The following is a 21010-nucleotide window of genomic DNA, read 5'->3' as shown; positions in this document are numbered from 1 at the left end:
TACAGTCAAATGCTTCAATGGAAAATGTTATAACAGGTTACAAACGGATGCATTAACACTAGAACAGTTCAGCCGGCATCGTAGCATCTCTCAACTGTTACATGAGCCTGGCTTCATACGCAAACTGGCAAAACCACACAGGAAGCCATGAATGTGTCATTTCTGTCAACCAAAGATACAATTAACACTGCTTCAAATTTACAATTTCCATTCCCAAAATATCCTGAACAAAACATAAGCCGGTAGAAACGGCAAGTCGAAATCAAAAAGCATGGCTCCAACGAGGCTACACGGACCCCCACATGTAGTTTTCAAATAAAATAGGTTTAGCGCTTCATTGTCTGCATCTATATCCAGATCTTAGTTCAAATATACAAACAATCAAGTAGATGTTTGGACCTAAACCCTAGGTCGTTTTAAAGGATAATTACGCACATTTTCAACAGAGTCGTGGATTTGTCCTGAAAGTGACGGCCATTTATACGCCGCTTGTGGTGTTCTAATCCGAACCGCATAACAATAAGTTTAAATTTGTGGGAATGTTGAAAAAAGTATTTTTAAAATAAATCAACTCCGCTTTGGCTTTAATGGAGAGCTAGATGTTAAACCAGGTTTTTCTTTTTAAATTCATTGTCTAGCGTCCAGCCTCATGAACCATCGGGATGCTATAAATGGTTTAAATGACAACATGGTTGCGTTATTGTGCAACAAAAACTAAGCATTTAATCCTTGACCCACGACTTTTGTAAATGGCTTTTAGATCAACAAGTAGATCGGTTCAAAAACAAGACGCTCCTGACGGAGGCACCTTTGATAACTGGTTGTGGAAATTAAATGTATTTTAACAATCTACTCTACACATCTATTTTAACGAATAGACTGTGTACGTACAGTTTAAAGGAAATAACTTGTGCATGTCTACTACATGTCAACTATTTTAAAAAAGTACCATCAAAAACCAAAGGTTCTCGGGGCACACTGACGGTGGCGTGAGAGTAAACAAGGCACATAGGTATGTGGTTAAGTATTGGGAAATGGTATATTCTTAAAAAAAAAAATACCTTTTTGGTGAAATGCTTTTTGATTCAACCATCACATATTCTACTCAAATTTTTCAAGCCCATTAGTCTTAGCCGTCAATTTAGATATCTTACAGTTCAAATAACCGTTGTAATAAATCCCGAAATATAAAAAAAAAATTAAAAAAACAAAAAAAAAAACATTTCTTCTTAAGGCATTTTCACGCAGCTCCGCAATTAATACTTCTGGGCTCAGTATTGCTTATTGCCATTACTGCTCAGCATTTTCATTGGTGTCACTCTCATCTGCTGTCGCCGGGTTGGATTTGGGAGGCGTTGACGGTCTCGGTCTCCGATTGGACTGTCCGGACCTCTTCCCTCCCCGCTGGCTCTTGGCCAGCTCAGCCTGCAGACTGTGACCATTCAGACTGAGATCCTGCAGGGCCTCCAGGGCCTGCTCTGCAGCCTGGGGGTCGCTGTAGTCCAGGAAGGCCCTGTGTTGAGCTCCCTGCCAGGTGAGCCTCAGCGGGGCGGCCTCCCTCTCCCTCAGGGCAGCTTTCAGCTCGCTCACACGCAGCCCGGCAGGGATTCCCCCCAGGTAAACCGTGGTCACACTCAGAGGGAGCTTACGTTGAGACGGGACTTCACCTCCTCCCTCCTCTGGGTTCTTTTCCTTCAGGTTCTCTCCTCTTTTTCCCTTTCCCCTCTCATAACCTCCCCCACCATCTCCTCTGCTGTCCTTCCTCACTCTAGCTGGGCGTTGTCTGACTCTCTTTTCTGACTCTATGTTCTCCTGCTTGGATTCACCCTTATCATCCTGCTGTATGTTCTGCCTTGGCCTCCGTCTGGTCTGCCTTTTTGGTTGACCGGTCTGCATACCAGATTCTGCAGCAGTGGGCGCCACCCCCAGTGTAACATCCTTCCCAGCCTGTTCCTCCAGAGCAAGCAACTTCTTCAGGATGGGGATCTTCTCCAGCTTTTCACTGTTCAGCTGAAGAAACACAACTTCAAAGTTTCAGTAAGGCTGAAAGGAGTAGTGTCAAACACACACACACGTGCCATACCTACAGATGACATTTGATTAATAATGCAAAAGCTGAAATATGTAATGGAATTATTCCATACTGTTCACAGTGCACGCCATTGCAATAATCTATATAGCAGAAGGCCATGTCATTTCCCAAGCAGTTAAAAATAAAAGGCTACCGTCTAGATTTGTTGGGCTTGTAAAGTGTCTTGGCAGCCTTTGATACAGACCTGTCATGTAAAGGATATACTGGACTATTGTTTTTAGACTGGCCTGTTTGACCCGCCGTTCCCCTGCCCCAGCGGACACCATCTCGCTGGGCAGGGGCGCCTTTGATGATCAAACATGGCCTTCCTGCCAATGAGGTCACTGGGTCCTGTTTACTTACATGCATGTCTTAAGGAGCACAGGGGACACACATAAAATATCAACACGTTGAGAATAATGCCACCATTGTGTCTAATTAAAGATAAATCATCAAGTGGAAAAACTCCACGGTGTGTTGGTCTTGACTCCCATTCAAATATACAGGAGATATAGGTTGCTAGGCTTCTTACTACATAATGCATATGCAACGTATATAAAACCTAACAGGTAATATTCTAGATCAAAAAATTGAACTGCAAATAAAGAAAAAGAGCAATGTGAAACTTAATAGAGCAGATAAATTAAATGCATTCATGCAATAAAAAAAAAGTGATTCTTCGGATGAGATGTGGTGCCGCTACATGTCCATTAGAGGGCAATGTTGCAGTGAAAAGTTCTAATTCTGTAGAGATGAAATCGCTTGAACTAGTGAAACAGTGGTTTAAATCACAGCGTACGTGTGTTAAATGGTTGTCTCCTAAGTCTGATACCCGTGTCTTTAAACCCTTTCTTCCTCCATTTATACAACTTATGTCTGTTACAGTTTAGGATTAAAACATTACATAAGGACAGACTCACTGATGGTTGTTTTTAAATCAAGCCAGCTTTGGATCATGTTTTTTTACTACGTCTCTTGTTGGCGCTTAAACTACAATGCTTAAATGGATGTAATGTTTTATTACATTTTGGTTGATGAAATACTTAAAATAACCCAACTTAAACTGGACGTTTGACCTGCCACTCTGAAGGCTTGTACTGCGAACTAGAAGGAGCAATAGACAGAGCAAAGACAGTTATTTAAATGTACCTTATTCCAGAAGATTCCTTGTGGTTTGGGCACCTGGCAATCGGTTTTGATAACTCTGGTGGGTGTGAGGATGTAGTCCACAGTCAGGTCATGGCTTTCCATTATCTCATCTGGAATATCCACCACCTGGAAGCACACAATCCCACAGGGACTACGTGTCAGTAATTATGCGTTTCATCAACAATAGAGAATTAATAGAGGAGAACATTGCTTGGTGTATATAATATTTCTGTTGCTTGTGACAACTTTTGAAGTTGGAATTTATGTGACGCATTTGCCATTACACACTAGAACTCCCAAAAGATTTGTCAAAAAAGATACTTTCTATATCCACCAGATAGTATCACTTAATAAATCACCTTTACTTGATAAAGAAAAAAGCCATGACAGTATGTACTCAGAACAGTAGTAAACTGACCTGGCAGTCATGGACAATAGTCACCACCACAGTGGACTCATTCACAGCTCCCATGGAGGCCATCATGGCATACTCCAGGTCAGCGAAGCCCTCTCCTTTTCCAATCCGCAAGCCTGCAGAACAGGAGAACCTCTTTTAAGGGTAGTTTTAAAACAGTGATACAAAGAAAGAGAAGGCAGGTCAGTAGTATACACATCTCCTCCAGGGGCGACTCCGCCACTACGGCTTTTCTTATTTATTGTGCATTTGTTATTGTGAAGCGGTGGGTCGTTGGTCACCTTTCTCTGACACCGCCACAGAGCCGACCACTACCAGGTCGACCTTCACCTTCTCATCCAGGTCAAAAGGCACACTGAAGTCTCTCACACCCTGATGGAAGAAGTTCAGACAACAGTAAGAGAAGATATATTTGCAATGTGTTAGCACTTACGGATTCATAAATCATGAGGAAATTATGTGAGGAAATGTTAACAGGTTGTAAAATCAACTTGTTGAAACCTGTGAGGAAGAGCATATGCGTAGCTGTTCTTTGGTGGCCCCCTGGGGAGGTGTGATTTTATTGAAAAGGCCAGTACGAAGACGAGGAGTCGGGACCAATAAAGTTTTCTGCGCCTGTGAAAGATTTTTCCCAAAAAAAAATGCATTAGATAAATTTACAGTAACAAGGTGAATAAATTCAGTGAGATGGCAAAAATTACAAATATTCCAAAACCGGGAATGTAAAGCACTGATGTCCATGAATTGTCGCTTCCTAACTAAATACCGGTATGTAACACGCAAGTCTTATTTAACACGTTAAAAGGAGTCAAATAGGATAAATCTTCTGTACTTCTATCACAATTTCTAAAATAAACCATTCCTCAAATTGAAAATGACATAATTAGAAAGAGAGGGAGACATTTTTTGTAATACATCTTTGGACACAAAGGTTCTTTGTGTGCGTTTCCACAGTAAAGTGCTACCTGTAGCACGGCAAGCCGGGCACCCTCCAGGGGTTTATCGGGATCCACCTTCACCTCAGTAGCCTGGGTGAACACCTGCAGCTCAGACACCTTGGTACAGGCTGTGAAAGCCCCCTGGTTGAGAGGAGAGCACAAGGACTGACAACTGTTCTTTGTTTTTCAGCATTGACTTACTTCCAGAGCGACAAAGCGTGCCTGCTGCTGAGGTCTGTCTGGGTTTACTTTGATTGTCTGGCTGGACTTGAACTCCTGCAGGTCTACAAGCCTGTTGCATGCTTGACTTGCACCCTGGCCAGTACGTACACAGTAAAAAAACATAGATGCAAATACAAACAAGACATTATTCATTCAAAAGTGGTTAAAGGCTGCTGTGAAAACCTCATGGTGTCATTATTTTAGCAATTATTTGACCCAGTTACTTTCTTTTTAACCAGTTATGAGCAAATAGTTCACATTCCTATTTATTATTATATATTATTAACATATGGAAGACAGGTTGTGACCTGTGCATTTATTAACCCACTGATTTAGGAAAACATTGCTTTAATTTAAAATAAATCATTTTTGTTGTATTAATGATATGGATCCGTGGGTGTACATAAGATGTTACGACCAGAAGTGTGGTTTGTAGTAAACTGTGTGTTTAATTTCCGTTTTATTACTTACTACATAATGTCCTGAGTAGCGTGGCCCCCCATGCAAAACAGACAGTTAACAAGTCACAGTGAGCACACCACCCTGTACGAATGAAATGCATTATTGAATAGATAAGCAGATGAAAGCCATCGCAACAATGTCGACTGTAATACTGCATATTTGATTCGTTAGTTAGCAGTGTATTAATTTGGTTCACCGCTAGATAAAAAGGCAATACTGGGTTTGTCGTGCACTGCAAACATTGCTCAATTACCTTGAAATTTGGGATTCTGTTGTGAACAGGCCTGGGGAAATTGGCCAGATTATTATCTTCGATGTAGTCCCAAACTTTCTGACGAATGTCCCATTTCGTCGCTCCTGTAGAGAAAACCGCACGAGCTTTAATCACAGGCTCACAGTGAAGTTTCGCCAAAATTAGCCACACGGCGACAACTGCTACATATTAGCATGCGTCGACATTCATTCACAGCGCTATAACAAAATCATCAATACATCATTTTTTTCGGTTATACTTCAATAATATGCTGCATTGTGTTACTGGTAATGCAAGTGTACCGTTATATATTCAACCACGGAACCGGTTTTTCAACAATGTACAAGTGAAGCTAGACGAAGCAGCACTAGCCAAACATTTAAACATGCTAAACATTAGCATGCATCGACATTCATTTCCAACGTCAAAACACACATCTAGATCATTTCACCTACCAGGATTTACTATTATGACGGGCTCCACTTTTATGACAGGCTCCATTGTGTTAATGACGGTAGACATTATTTTCCGCTACAGCACTATACGCAGTAAAGTCGCACACGTGAGCTCTGTAACATAATACGCACGGAACAGCTGCTTGACAATGTTTTCGCTGCTACGGAAGCTCGGGATGGTCAATTTTAACCAAAGGCGAAGCCGAAAGCGTTTATGCCTGACGAGCCTTCCCGCACGGTGGTACGACACCGCTTAGGGGATCAACACAAACCAATGGGAACTTTAATAAAGTTGCAAACATGTATTTTGCTCGGTAGATAATCGCTGTGCGTGTGGTGTTATCGGAGCGTCTGCTCGCTTTGTGCACATGTGCGCAGGATCCGGCGTCTGGTTCGCCGTTGTGGCTCGTGACCGCAGCTCACCTTTCCGACCAGCAGCTCGCTCCCTGCAGCGCAGCGCCCCGGGGCCCGCTGGGGAAAACAGGCGTTTACTCGGTTAGCTTGCGGTAGTTAACACGGTTAGCTAATAGCACGTGCTGTTCAGCCTAGTTATTGAACTCCAGAGAAGCACTGTAATGTCAACTTTAACTTCCATTTTCTCCTGTATTTTTAGGCAGGTGTCGTTGGTATCAGCATTGTGGTGTGTGTATCATCTACTCCCGTGAAAGAATCCCATCTCTTCACAGTGGGCTTTACCTCATGAAACATGAGCATATGTGAGCCCTTTGTGGTGTTTGGTCTTGATTTTGTAATCGATGGTTATGTTTGTAGGTTGTGAAGTAGTTACAGATTGTCTGACATCCTTGTGAAGAATTGTTTGACATTTGGTGGGCACTTTTCTACACAATCAGACATGAGAGGAAAAAAAATTATACTTGGGAACTTATAAGGGTCTTTGTATTATTAGCACTTTAATACATAACTGCATTATACGATTTAATAAACATTTAAAGTGAATTTAACTAATTACTTTTATTTGCAGTATTAAAAAGTACAATAAATAAATGTCATATTGTAAGTACATAACAAAAAAATACAACTCGAAAATAACGTGGTAACTTAGCTTTCCAGTTAAAATCTCTCTGAAATGAGAAGGCTTGAAGACAATTGGTTCTAGACAGACAATTAAATCATCAAACACAAAGGCCAGTGTAGGAGGGACTCTGCTTTAGGTTTCGGATATCACTAAATGAAAATGTGTGTCCTGCAGGATAACCTAATGTGACATATATTGCTTAGATTGCAGCCTGCAGTGTAAGAACATGTAATATATGATACGCCAATGTAATATTTCTTGAGAGAACCCTTATAGCAACAAGACTCAAAATGTTTAGCCATGGCAACAAGAGAGCCAACATGCTGTCGTGAAGAAGGTAGGATGTAGGCCACTGTCACACTGTTCACTGCATGTTAGCATGCTAACATAGCAATAAACAAAAAGCATATCTGAGGCTGATGGGAATATCATTAGTTCATGACTTGTAGTGTTGTGGTGTTTTCAGTGGTCAGAAAACTAAAAAAGTACAAGTCCATTTACCAATAAGACTGGTAACAACAGATGAAAAGTCAAGGGATTCACTTTTTAGAGCTGCTAAATCTAATCTGGTGTTTTCTTACTAAATATGAGGTACTCTTTATCTAATGTCACTGCTTCTTCTGGTTCTTCATGAGTAGAAATAGGGTGCGGTCCTGTTTCTGGTGGGTTTCTGGGATCACATGACCACCCAAGGGGGGCCGGATTGTGCCACTAGAGGTCGCTGTCTACTAACAGATTCACCCTCAGCTGACAAAAACAACTCAATTTCATGCTGATCGGCAACCTACCGCAAACCCATAACACAGTTTGCCATTTTTTATGTCATTAAACTGTGTTTGATGCCGCAAATCTTATCTTACCTTTTTAGTAAACCTCACGGTCATCTAGGCGATAAAGCCTGAGCTGGGAATGTTAAACTTGCGCGCACACACACACACACACACACACACACACACACACACACACACACACACACACACACACACACACACGCACACAATTTCCTCACTCCAGTGGTCCATAGTCCTCCCTGACCCCCCACTCTCTCTCTCTCTCTCTCTCTCTCTCTCTCTCTCTCTCTCTCTCTCTCTCTCTCTCTCTCCCCCTCAGTCTGGGCGGGCTGCCAACACAGCCCTCCCCTGTCTCTCTCTCCTTGTCTCTCCTTTTCTCTCTCTCTTTGTCTCTCTCTCTCTCTCTCTCTCTCTCTCTCTCTCTCTCTCTCTCTCTCTCTCTCTCTCTCTCTCTCTCTCTCTGGGTTCTGTACACACCAAGCCTCACAATGCTGCATCTACTAAAACAAGGCACATGTGCAGGGATGCTGCTGATGCCACACCTGCCCCTCTGTGGTGGACTCGGTCTGTGAGGCAGTGCAGCACTCAGAGCGGTGCAGGTGGACTGAGAGAGAGCAGAAACTGCCATCACCTGTTTGGGAAATCTAGAACAACGAAGGACAAAAAAAAAAGGAGGAGTCTTTAGAGAGCGGTGGTCTCGCTGTGTCAACCCACCCACCCACCCCACCCTGCTCTCTCTCTCACATGCACACACTCTCCTCCTTGCCTCTCCTTTCCTCCCTCCCCGTTTGTCTCCTCCACTCTCCGATGCTGGTGTGGTGAACAGCTAGACACTCGGCTGAGCTGCATGGAGGCTCAGGGAGGGGCAGGGAGCCCAGGTAAGAGACATTTTTTATTCTTTCTGTTCTCTGCGTTCACAGTGTCACATTAGCATGGTGTCTGTCCTTTGAATGAATTGTTCTATGGATACACTGCTGCAAGTAAGAATCTCTCCTAACCGCTTGTTCAATATGTTTGTGCTTATATGGATACTTTAGAAATAATGATATTACATTCCCATTCTAAATGTCTAGGCATGATGCATTCACTGACATGCGTTTGGCTTAAACATAGCAGTACAGGGGGACCGTTTCTGATGATTTTCCTCTCTCAGGATCCATTTGTGGAGGGTTCATCTCTGCAGCTAAGCTCCACGTGTAATCCACTCCCTCACAGGTCTTTTTCTATCCGCACACTGAAGCCAACCATCCAAAAGCTGGACTGATGAAATACAATTTCCAGTACAATAGTGGACTCATATGGTCTTTGTGTTTCGTGCATCCAGAGACACCAGTGCTGTGTGGTAGAACTGCACAATGCCTCAGTGCTAATCCACTGTAACATCTAAACAATCAAACGTTCACAAAGGGCGGATGATATAACGGTGTCTATACACAGTGTATCGGCTCATTGCTGGAAGGCATCTAACACACATCAGAACATTAGCAAGGATGAATAAAAGAATACGCCTCTCATAATGTAGGCAAAGGGTAGATTATTTGTTAGTATTTCAATAATGGGATATCATGTTTTTCCTGCTTTGTCACTTATCATTTTTGACAGACAGCATATGAGCACTACATGTTCATGCACATGGCCAGAATTACCCGCCCATTAAGATTGGGTTATTATTTGTTTATTGTGATGATTGGATTAGAGTGAACATCATTAATAGAACAAGTCAGGTGAAGGAAGTGTGACTTCTTGTGAGCAACAGGGCTGTCCAGAACAAAGTAGTATTTCTAGCTTTATTCTGGAGGATTGCAGTTATTATTGCTGAAAAATGCCCCAACAACCATAAACTGTTCAGAAAAAAATGTTCCTGGAGTTATCCTCTTCTTAACGTATTCACTGCTCAGTAATCTGGACATCTGCTTTCAGAGACAGTTTAATGGAAATACTCAACTATATTGTTTCCCATGCAAAATTCCCTGCTGAAAAAGGGTGTTGAGGATGTTAATTATTCCTGTCTGCAATAGAGTCAGCGAATGATTTATGAAACCGAGACTGTGAGTTTGATTCAATTTTGGCAAATGTTTCTCTCTTTCGTTTAACTCCATCTGTTGGTGGAAGATCAGATGTTTCACAGCTGACAGCTCAGGCAGGGGAAGCAACAGTTGGAAAAGGCCATATTTTAGATTTTACCAGTGTAGACCATCCTGACTGAGCGCCAGAACCATCTTCAAGAGACTTCCATTAAACATTTGGGCATAAATGAAGACAAAATGTGACAAAACGTCATGTGTATTTTACATTTACTTGTAGAACAAAAAAATAGCTCATTAAAACACGGGAAATGTTTTTTTATGAATGCACTGCAACACCAACAGGGGGCTATTCTTGTGATGACAATTCCGTTTTGATGGACGATAAACTGCCTAAAAGCAATTGGTAAAAGGTCAGGAACTGTTGCCTGGGGATTTGTGTTTGCTGAAGAAGTGTCTAGAAATCAAAACCTGAGCTGCCAGTCTAAATATTGAACAAACATTTCATTATACCAGCAGAGGTAACTTCTGTTTCTGTGGCTCCTCGCTGTGGAAATCAATCAATAGCCACCAATGAACATTGTTCTTCTCAGTCAAATCCATCTTGTTCTGGCTTTGGCTATAAAACACTTTTAATCTGAAATGAGAAGAGCAACTGTCCAACTGTCCAGGAGCAAACTGCGAGAAAAACAAGATTCAGCCGCCATCTGGTGATTCCCATCCAGAGTCTGCTCGTCTTCCACACGTCTCTCTATCAGCTCCACATATTATCATAAAGTATTATGGCACTAAGAAAATACATGCATTTGTGCCAAACAATCCTTCATACAGAGAGATCTGTTTTAAGTAATGATCATTTTCTTTTAAATCTAACCTTTAAAACTGTAGCACCAGTGTGTGTTGTTGATAAATACATTCCAGGATTTAATCCAAAAGGTCTGAATCGGGTCACTTCAGCCTTCCCTAATTTAGAAATGCAGATAGTTTACGTGGCATCTCAGTTCTCTGTAATCCATAAACTACATATGCAGCACTTCCGTACTCCTGTCTTTACCTCACTCAACCTAATCACATCCCCTACTGTACTTTAGCTGTGTTAAATAGGCCAACAGATATTGTGCACACTCCTGAATTTGAAGGGATGCTATTTTAAATACCCTCTATTTTCAGACTTGTTCATAGCCTGTGAGGACCTTTCTCCTTTCTTGAAGTTGAAAAAACTTGAACGCATTATCTAACATGACAATAATATAACTGTTGAATCAGACATTTGACAACAGTCAAGTTAACAAACTTTTCGCTTTCAACGAAGCCCACATCCATAAAAGCACAGTTTTCTAATATAACATTGGGTTAAAAATCTATTAACTATTCCGAATATTTACACCTTTTTAGTCTCATTGCTCCTTCTTACCATCCGTTTCTGTGTACATGTATGTGATAGAACCCAACAAAGACACCCAGAAGCTGTTGAAGCCGTCCGGCTCAGGTGACCTATCCAAGGAGTCTTTTCACTGGCAGGCTGGGGAGGAGGAGGAGGGCGTCCTGTCGGGGCACACTGCCAGCCTGCTGCACATCACCGAGAAGAGACGTGAGTACGGGGGGGTGAAGGGAAGGCAGTGTTAAGAGTCAAAAGCGATGAATATTCATCATCATACTTCGAGCAAGATACCTGATCGAGATAAAGTCCCGGTAGAGTCTGGGTTGATCTTCTCTGGTCTTTCAAACCACTAAAGTATTTTAGACTTTCTGGTGCCACATTCTCAAAGACCACTGCAGCTTAGCGTTGCTTGAAAGGACTCATTGTGCATCAATACCCTACAGAAGCCTCCCTGTGCGCCTCTGAGCCGAGGGCCAACAGACAGATTCACGGGTGAGACAACGTTTATTGGCTTCACTTACCAAACACTTTTTTTTTGGAGAAACAGCTCATCCAGACGCTAATGTCTGGGTCAGGATGTTTTGACGTGACCTACTAGCTGGTTGTATCACTTGGCCGGTCAGATTATAATCTGAAGGAAAAGATCCCGTCCTAAATAAACATTTAATCCCAATGATCACCCGCTTGTTACTGTCCATTCATTGCCCGTGAGATATATAGTGAGAGATCGGGAATCACGTAAAAAGGTCCATGCTATTTACGGTTTATGCTGATTATTGACTCAGGTCATTGTCTTGCCTCAAACCCTGCCTTGTACTGCTGTTTTCTCTCAGAGAGGAGCAAGTTGTTAGTGTGTTGGAACTAAAGCATTGAAGATCAACAAATGCAGGAACCATAGATGCAGTAATGCATTAAAAAAAAAACATGCGTGCCGAAACAATTTCCCTTCTTTTATTGGTAATGGGTGGACAGATAAAGAATATATGGTGACTGCTGTGCAGTGGTGCCGTAAGAAAAAGTGTTTACTCATTTGTATTGATCTGTAATAGCAGAAACCAAGAGTCAAAAGGAAGAATTGAGACATGTGGGTGTCAAAGACCTTTGTATGGTTTATTTTACAGTTTCAGCTACAACATGTCGAGCAGCCGTAGCCCAGTGAGCCTTTCATCAAATATTTCCAGCTGACTTGTTTCTATTGAAGTAACATTTTTCATGGTTCTGATGGATTTAGCCATGTGTGCGTCCTCAAAGGCAAAAATGACTTACTTATCCGTTGCTGATTTGCAAACAATGCAACATAAAATAATTAGCACAAGAAAAGTGAGGATTAAGAAAGAAATGCTGTATAATGTACTATCTCAGCTCAGTCCAATCACCTCAGAGCGCTGATGAGCCGGTAGAAAAGGAAGGGCGTCGCATACATCCAGCATGCAAGTCATATCCTCTCTGCTCCCTTCTACCAAATGTCAACGCCTCCCTCTACCCTTCCATTATTTGTTCCTTCCGTTGAATAAATCTGTAGCTTACTACATGGGCAGAAAAGAAAGAGAGAACAAAAATTAAGGTAAATCTTTTTGTGTTGATTTTACTTTTCAGTCAATTCAAAGGCACGTTCATCCCACCTACATAGACTTCAAAGTCGTGAATGTAAGATTATGGGCAAACTTAAAATAAATAAGAATATGTTATTCCAACTGTAGGACAAGGCAGTGGTCCTTTACATCCTCCATCTGCCCCAGGCACAGTGTCCTTCTGAAGCCTCAGCGCGGCATCTTCATTGTCAGGCGTCCTCACTGGCATCTTAAGGCTCGCCTGATTGGCCTCTGAGATGGAGGCAGTTGTTTCAGTGCGTCTGCCTGGGAGAGCAAAGGCACTGATCAATTATTCAAAGGAGAAAGGGTGTGGGAGAGCAAAAAGAAATATGGGGAAGAGATGGTTAAAAAACAAACACAAAAGAATGGGAATAAGCTTGTAGTCTGTTGGAAATAATAGCATTTAAATGATCCAGGGGATGTTTTGTTTTACATCATGCCTTCTTTCATTTAAGTCCTCTTGCTTTCATTGCCTTCTTGTTTTTCAACCTTCCTACATAGCTTCATCTCTTCTACCATCATCCTGCAGCTCCCCAGTTTCTCTTCATCCCCTCCTCCGCAATTATTAAACTCCCTGTTTCACTGCCTTCAGTTTCTTCTCTCCTTCAGAAAAGAAAATATTCCCAAGCAATAAATGGAAAATCTGAATATAAAAAAATCATTAAATTAAAGAGAATGTGGTTCCTGCACAAAGTGTAACCAATCACTATGAGACAGGAGACACATTTTCTTAATTCTGACTGCCACTGCTGCCATGTAGTGATTAGCGGTGCAGCGGCTAATGGTGTGGGGAGGGAAACTCGTTAGCTTAACCCTTCATGCAGCGCCTTTTAAAAACAAGACATTAGGTAAAACCTTCCATGAATTAAATAGAACTGGGCAATAGTACTGAAGATCACATTTAACATAATTGTATTCTTACCGACAGTGACAGTGGTATAGCAGCTTGATCATGGTCCCCTTCCAATAAGTATATCGCAGTCATACCAGTGAGCCAGCATTTACAATTAGTAGGTCTTGTTAGACTAAATGGAACAGGGCCACAATCATGGCATTGATTACACCTGCAATGACATCTCAGATGGCTCCTGCCAAAAGGCCGTGTTTCTCTTCTGAGTCTGACTGGGAGGCGGTAAATTTGTAGATTTCTTTTCTTTTCTCTAGATTTCTTTTCGCGCACAAAGTTGGAAAAGGGCTTGAGGCCATTGGCTCCCCCACTTTGTGCTGCTGGTCCTCCTCAAGAGGGTCTCTAACCGGTTTGCTTTGTATGTGTGTCTAGATATCCAGATCAGAGCGTAGGGTATGTTATGGGTTCGTTGTCAGAATATAAATTAATATATTTTTGTTAAAATAATTCTAACTTGTTAAATATGGAGGAACAAGTTGATTGAGCCAGTCAGTTTTAGTTCTATTCCCGTCTTCGCTGTGTCTCATTGGTTAGTCTTCTAGTATTTTCTGTGCCTATTACACTCTTCTTGTGGACATTACAATCTACAATATTTTCTGCAACGCCTTTAATGCTTCCCGTAAGGTGCCATGGTTGTGCATATTATATCTAGGTGGGTCGTGACCAGCATGTGACCCTGTCTGGGTAATGAATACGGGTAAAGACTTCTGGGGCAAGCAGATGGTTTGGGGGCAAAGACAAGGGCACCTTTAGACTTCATACTCCAAAGTCTCTGAATTTTCATTGCTCTCTTATTTGCATCTTGCATCTTGTCACTGCCTCCTTCTTTCTGTTTGAATCGTTTTAATATATCTGAAACACGGCACAATGAAAAGCTACTGATAATCTACTTTAAATCAATAGTTGCTGAAGGACGACGGTGAGCGAGATGTCAGCAGCAGTAGCAGCGTGTTTTGCCTCTTCAACGTGACGCATTGTCTTAAACAGTCTCGAAAACAGCAGCAGGCAAGCGACATGCGGTAATAACACCTTTCGACCCGTCACGTAACCCCCCATTTCACCACCATGTCAAGCTCACAAACCAACAGTGAAATGTTCCAGACTTGACGTTGCTCGGGCGACCGGCATCCAATGATTCTTTAGAAAAATACAAGCACCCACACCTGCTTCAGTGAAGTCTCCAAACATCTTTCTCACTCTAGTGGTAGATTTGTTCAGATGTATCGCACAGAATCGGTTCCCAGCTTGAGCGATGCTGTGACAGACCGACGCTCGGCTCTACGCGTTACAGTGTCTTTGAATTTATTTCCTTTTACAAATGTCACATTGAGATGTTAAGCTGATGGGAATGCAGAGCCTGGCGCGCCTCATGTGCATTTGACCCTGTTGTGTGCGGCAGTGTGGACGGGAATCTTGTGGTGAAATAAACAGGTGCATCACACCCCGGGGAGGGATGGAGAGCACAATGTGTTAAATAAATGGCTATTTTCATCTCCTCTGACTTTAGCTCTTGTTTCAGTTGTTCCGTGACGGCCCGCATGAAAGTCACAGGTGTCTGAAACAGAGGCACTGACTGCAGTGCCGACGTCTGGGGAAGATTCAAGTAATCTGCGTGTTAGCATCCTTTTCCAAAGTAGAGAACACTGAACTTTTCAGGAAAAACTGAATAAATATATTTGTTGTCAAAATCTATTTTACAGTAGCACTGAAAGAGCCAACAATTGTTCTCATTATGAGTTCATTTAAGATTTAAGAGTAGTACATGATGGGCTGGGGAGCGATGTATGCAGTCTCTCCTCTACTTCTTTTTAAGGAGCTGCTGTTCTTCTTCACTGTTTCACAATTTGTGGATGATTTTAACTTCTCAGCCTTGCTCCAGACTTAAAGTATGCTGTTTTCTCTCCCGGCCTCGTAGAGCCACTGAGTAGTGTGTCCTCGCTGGAGGTGCACTTTGACCTGCTGGACCTGACCGAGCTGACTGACATGTCCGACCAGGAACTGGCTGAGGTTTTTGCCGACTCTGATGAGGACATCCACAATGAGTCCCCAGCGGGTAAGGGAATGACAACCAATGTATTATTAAAAAATGAAGGGAACGAGAGCCTCTTCTTGCCTACAGTATTCACACATTTAAATTCATACGAATGCAAACAAAAATTAAATTAAAACAACATCCTGTAATATTTTCTTTGCACGCGTTTGCCCTCTGGTTTTATTCCCTGCAGTCCTCTATCTCGACTCAGTGACTGTAGGAGTGAAGATGCATACATAAAACACTACTTTAGAGTGTGGTGTTACTCAGTGACCCAGGGAAGAGTTTCACAACATCATGACCTGGCAGTGACTTAAAAAGCGTTGCTGAGCCTTAATGATTCAATATAGCACGCGACTCCCTTAAGGGAGGCATCAAAAACATCATTCACAGTGTCTGGTATGAATGCCCTTAAAAGGTTGAACTTTCATTTTTAAATTTCCTCACGTTGTTTGGTTCTTATGAGAAACAATTTTAATCTTCATGCACTAACAGACAGCAGGCTGAGGTGGAGGCCTGCACGTCTTTCTCCTAATTCGCACGAGGATGCACAAACTCTTTGACATGTTTTATTCATGACCTGTGAGCCTCATCACACATGCGGACAGTGAACTCTCTCCTCCTCTCTGCCTCTCTGTATGCGCACGGGACTTCAAACCAGCAGGAAATTTAGAGATCCGATACAGTTTCAACAACGTTTTTAAGATATTCTATAGTCTGTGCATGGCCTGTGTGGAAAGTTTCAAACCACACATTTGTCTCAAAAAAAAATGTCAGGCTTTCAATTACGTTACTAGGGTGCAACTCATCCTCGTGCTTTGGTTGAGAATATGAAAGAGCTCCAAATAGCTGTTCATTATTCTGTTCAAAGTGACCCAAAGAGAACCTGATGGTGGACTGCTGCTCAAACAAGATGCTGGATGTAACATATACTTCACATTCACGTGGAGAAATTATTCTTATAATATAATATTATAAATGTAGTTTGTCATTATATTCTCTTTACTTCTATCACTCTTCTTCTACTCTTCTACTCTACTTCTATTTTTTCTTGCATTTCTTATCCTCCTGCTTCTTTTGCAACAAGAGTGTTTTATCATTTCTTTCTATATTCTGTTTATTACTAATGATGCAAAATGCACAGCTTGCTATGAGTGAGCTGTGGTACCAGTCGTCCATCTGTGCAATGTTTCTTCTGCAGCTACATCGGCAATTACTTGAATTTGCCCCTTTACGTGCAAACATGAGCCTTAAAACAACAAGTCGGTAAATTACATGTGACGTACTAATTTCATTTTTTTTTAACTCATGTTCCCACAGCTGACTAGAATAACAGTTTTAGCTTGTCAACCATTCACACCTGTGCTTTCCAACACCGCCTTAGCAAGATCCCTCAGGCTCCCGTTAATTGGTCGCAGCCGCTCCTTTAGAGCCGAGTGGAAGAGATGCAACCGCCAAAAGGCTTTAAGTCCGAGGTCTCACATCTGCTCCCCTGCTAATCAAGATGAAGTCCTGCTGTGAGGAGACGTACTCCTGTATACCATTGTTATGTGATTTAATTCACACAGCATATATATATATATATATATATATATATATATATATATATATATATATATGATCTGATTTTCTTATTTATGAAAGCAACGGCCACCTTACAATGAGCAGGGTGCGTCCTTCACTCTTGTGTTTTTATGCTTCTTGTACTGCATGAACTGGGAATACAAATAGATCCTCCATGTGAGAATGCGCAAACATTTCTTCCACCCAAAAAGTGTTTTTACCTTTTGATGTGAGATTTATCATTTTGCTCAGGGCTGCTCTCAAAAATCTCTCTTCTACCTGTTTGCTGTATTTGTTCCTCCTCTCCTTCACACGGTCTCTCGGCTCCTCTATCTTTAATTCTGCCCCAGATACCACTTTAGCAGAGAAATGGTACAATTCTATCTAAATAAGATGGCTATTGAGATGGCTGGCCGATACTGTGGGGCAACGACAATGTTTCAAGTATAAAACTAACTTGACACAAGGAGAGGAAAATAAATCTTATATCGGTTTAATACCACTTTGCACCTGCATATATCTACACAACGTTGTTTTTTATTTCTATTGCGTGTGTCTCGAAAACATGAAGTTATGCAGCAACATGGTATCAGCTAGCCACAAGAGGAATGCAGCGCAGCACCCCACAGCAGATCAGGGTACTTGTGTGCAGTATGCTGCACGAGAGCGGGAGAGAATTAAGGAAAAATCTTTGTATGTTGTTGGGAAGAATCTAATTACTTTACCCCTCAGTTAGGAAAACATTTCTTTGACCATGAGATCAACTATTTAGATTTTTTAATTATTGAAATAATTAATTTACATCATTCCTTTAATTAGGTATCAGGGTAAAAACAGGTCCACATAAATCTGAATCAGTCCATTAAGATCATATGCACAACTAACATGAACATCTCTGTTGGTGGTGCCTGCTGCAGCAGCATCCTTCACGCTGCTGAGGAGGTTGTCGTCCCCTCTCTTCCATTAACCCCCCCACGACGCCATCAATCTTTTGAGATCAATACCTCTCGTGGACCCTTTCTCGCTCGTATTTTCCTTTCTCAGTCTTGAATGCGTGCGAGCATATGGATGTGGCTGGGGAGACGTATAAACGACGTGCTTAGCATGACCTTCACTCAAGAGATCCTGCGTTAGACTGGTACAGGCGGTGGAAGGCAGAGCGATTCTTTAGCTCTGTCAGTCTTTATGCCTCCTGACTGTTTGTCCCCCTGACAGGCTGGATAACAAAGACAAAAATAAATATGTTATTTGGGGGTAATTACTTATATATTGGTCTACTCCCAGTAACCCTGAATGCTGGTATGTGTGAGTGCACGCTTGCAAAAGGCTAAAGGCTGTTAATGGCTGGAAGGGAACAGCTGTATCTATCAGGGCTTCTGGTGCATGTAAACATTTCAGCAGGTTTAGCGCTATGTGTCCGTCTCCATCCTTGCACCTGCCAAGACTGCATTCCTTTTAGTGACAAGTCAACGTTGTGTTCCCAGGTTCCCACCATCCTCTGCTGCCCAGAGCTGGGTGCATGCGCTCCCCTTCTTGGACACGGTGCAGCAAGGTCGAGCCGCCGCGAGAGCGAAAGCACCACAGTGACTCGGACACCGCCGAGCCCTTGACGAGGCTGGAGAGGCCGAAGCAGCTGTGACATCTGATGCGAAACAGGCTGGCTGCAGAGAGAGATAAGATCCAGAGCCAGACGCACACAGCCAGAGAGGGACCAACACAAAGTGGACCAAGAGGTCCCCCCTCCTCCCCCCCATCTGCCACTGTGCACCCACATCACCACGGTGCTGAGAGTTCAGGTCGGACTCTAGGACAGCTAGGTCTGTATTTTAACCAAAGGGTGTTGAGATGTACAATACACACTCGCTCTTCCTCTCTATCTCTTGCTGTCTTTCTCTCTCACATGCAAACCAACACAATTATTGTGATTTTCATGGAAGGAGTTCTTAATGCACTATAGCTTGGTTGTGAATGACAGGGTATGACGTCAGCGGAGTAACATCACATGCATCCGCACAGCCTCTCAGGGTGGGACGTAGCTGGTGGAGTTCGGAAACTGGGACTCACATTGAATTACCCGGATATGATTTGAAACATAAATCACGGCAACTGTCAAAGTAAAAGATCCCGCTGAGGCTGTTGCTTAATGCGTTGGTTTGAAAATATGACAGGTTGCTTTTCTGTTCTCGGCCATAACGGTAACGTCATCAGTGGAAGTGGATGCCAGTGGGGCCAGTGCTCTTTATACTCAGCACACCTTCCCCATCTTGGAGAAGGTGTGTTGTTATTGTAATTGCCTAAACGGAAATCACAGAATCGTATTTACAGTGCCTGCTCCCTCGCAGAATTATTGGCATTCGGTGCAGATGACACAAACAGCAAACTGGCTGTAAGCCAAGTGGCTATAAGCAATATACCGTACCACGCTCAAACATGTTCTCTGATTTTTTTTCATCCCTTCCTAACGCGATCGTTGCCGGAGTTGCTGCTGTTAAAGTGGACAAAGTCTGTCAATCAAAGTTGGTAGACGCGTTCACTTGATCGGTGACACTTGAAGCAGATGGAAATGAAGGGAAGGGTCGAATGATAGTCGGGTTGACTTCAGTGAGCTTTACGTGAATGAGAAAAACCCAACAAAGTGCCAACTATTTTGTAATCATCTTTGAAAAGATTTATTCAACTCTTGATGCAATATTTCCCTTTTTTCTAAGAAAAGCTTGGAGCTGATTCCTTTTATTTTATTTTATTTATCTGACCTTTAGCTTGTCTTTACCAGGGTTGCCAATAATTCTGAATGCTGTGACACGATGGATCAAATGTGACACTAGGATAATAAAAGAATCAATAAAATTCTTGAAAAATTGTATTTCATCTTGTAATTTATATTTTGGGAATGGTGCTCCATTCTGTACTGTATAATGAGACAACACAAGAAATATTTAAAAAGTCAAAAGTATCAAAACTTAGACATCACGTTCCTCCACTCAGGGAAAACACATTTTAAGTATTTACTCACAGAATAAAGGAGAAGTCTTTTAGTCTTAATGATTTATGGGTCATGGGTCAAAGAATGAAATTGACGTAAAATGGTACGAGCACAGCGTGTAACTAACAAATACACAGTCATTTTTTGGAATTCCCCCCCGTAGTAAACAATCTACAACTTGAACAATTGTATTATGCAGGCACCTTTAACACTTGTGCAACACAGCATCATCCCTCCCTTTGCAGCTGCCTGTGAAATAAACAAGATATGTTGTTTTTAGATTCCTGACGGTTTGCACCAGATGTGGCTGAGCTACATTCTGCAGTATACGGTGGAATATTTGCCTTCAGGCTGCACATCCACCTACATGTAAAGGGTGGTTTTGTTGTCTCGATTTTGTGTTGTTTTTTCTTCCCCTTTATTCCTGTTCCAGTTCAAGTTTCCTCCTCAAACTCCACCAACCCGTCAACAAACCCCTCGTACGATGACTTCTCCTGAAAGGACGAGCTGCGAGCAGCTCCGCCATGTCGCCTTTACCTACAATCTGCTTTTCTAAAAGACGTTCTGCCACCAACAACACATTAAACAATTACAACAACTAGCTTTATGATGACTATAGAAGAAGTATTAATATATAGTCTATAATAAATTATTCAAAACAAGCCATATTCTTTTATGACATAAAATATAATGCCATGAAAATGTAATATAATACAATCATAACAAGGTCGTACAT

At 42.1% G+C, this 21010-nt stretch overlaps 2 protein-coding genes across 3 annotated transcripts; one reads left to right on the top strand and one right to left on the bottom strand.

The window, feature by feature from the left end:
- mthfsd (methenyltetrahydrofolate synthetase domain containing) lies at nucleotides 1-6415 on the bottom strand. Of its 2 annotated transcripts, none has more exons than XM_040203860.2 (8): nucleotides 5966-6415; nucleotides 5511-5614; nucleotides 4601-4714; nucleotides 4137-4250; nucleotides 3917-4007; nucleotides 3639-3751; nucleotides 3221-3346; nucleotides 1-2010 (listed from the first exon to the last, which is right to left on the bottom strand). In XM_040203860.2, the coding sequence occupies exons 1-8, from the start codon at nucleotides 6030-6032 to the stop codon at nucleotides 1291-1293; spliced, it is 1449 nt and encodes a 482-aa protein (XP_040059794.1). In that variant the 5' UTR covers nucleotides 6033-6415; the 3' UTR covers nucleotides 1-1290. The 2 variants fall into 2 exon arrangements, with proteins under 2 accessions (XP_040059794.1, XP_040059804.1); XM_040203870.2 differs by lacking the exon at nucleotides 4601-4714 and adding an exon at nucleotides 4775-4888 and having other exon boundaries at nucleotides 5966-6138.
- A 1865-nt stretch (nucleotides 6416-8280) lies between these two features.
- Nucleotides 8281-20149, top strand: dbndd1 (dysbindin domain containing 1). The gene is made up of 4 exons (XM_040199353.2): nucleotides 8281-8670; nucleotides 11261-11407; nucleotides 15612-15749; nucleotides 18776-20149. Exons 1-4 carry the CDS (start codon nucleotides 8640-8642, stop codon nucleotides 18928-18930), a joined length of 471 nt encoding a protein of 156 aa, XP_040055287.1. The 5' UTR covers nucleotides 8281-8639; the 3' UTR covers nucleotides 18931-20149.
- The last annotated feature ends 861 nt before the right edge of the window (nucleotides 20150-21010 follow it).

The sequence above is a fragment of the Gasterosteus aculeatus genome, chromosome 12 (assembly GCF_964276395.1).
Source record: "Gasterosteus aculeatus chromosome 12, fGasAcu3.hap1.1, whole genome shotgun sequence".
NCBI classification, from domain to species: Eukaryota; Metazoa; Chordata; class Actinopteri; order Perciformes; family Gasterosteidae; genus Gasterosteus; species Gasterosteus aculeatus.
The sequence above is the reverse complement of the archived record's forward strand: the minus strand, read 5'-3'. Positions and strand labels throughout refer to the sequence as shown.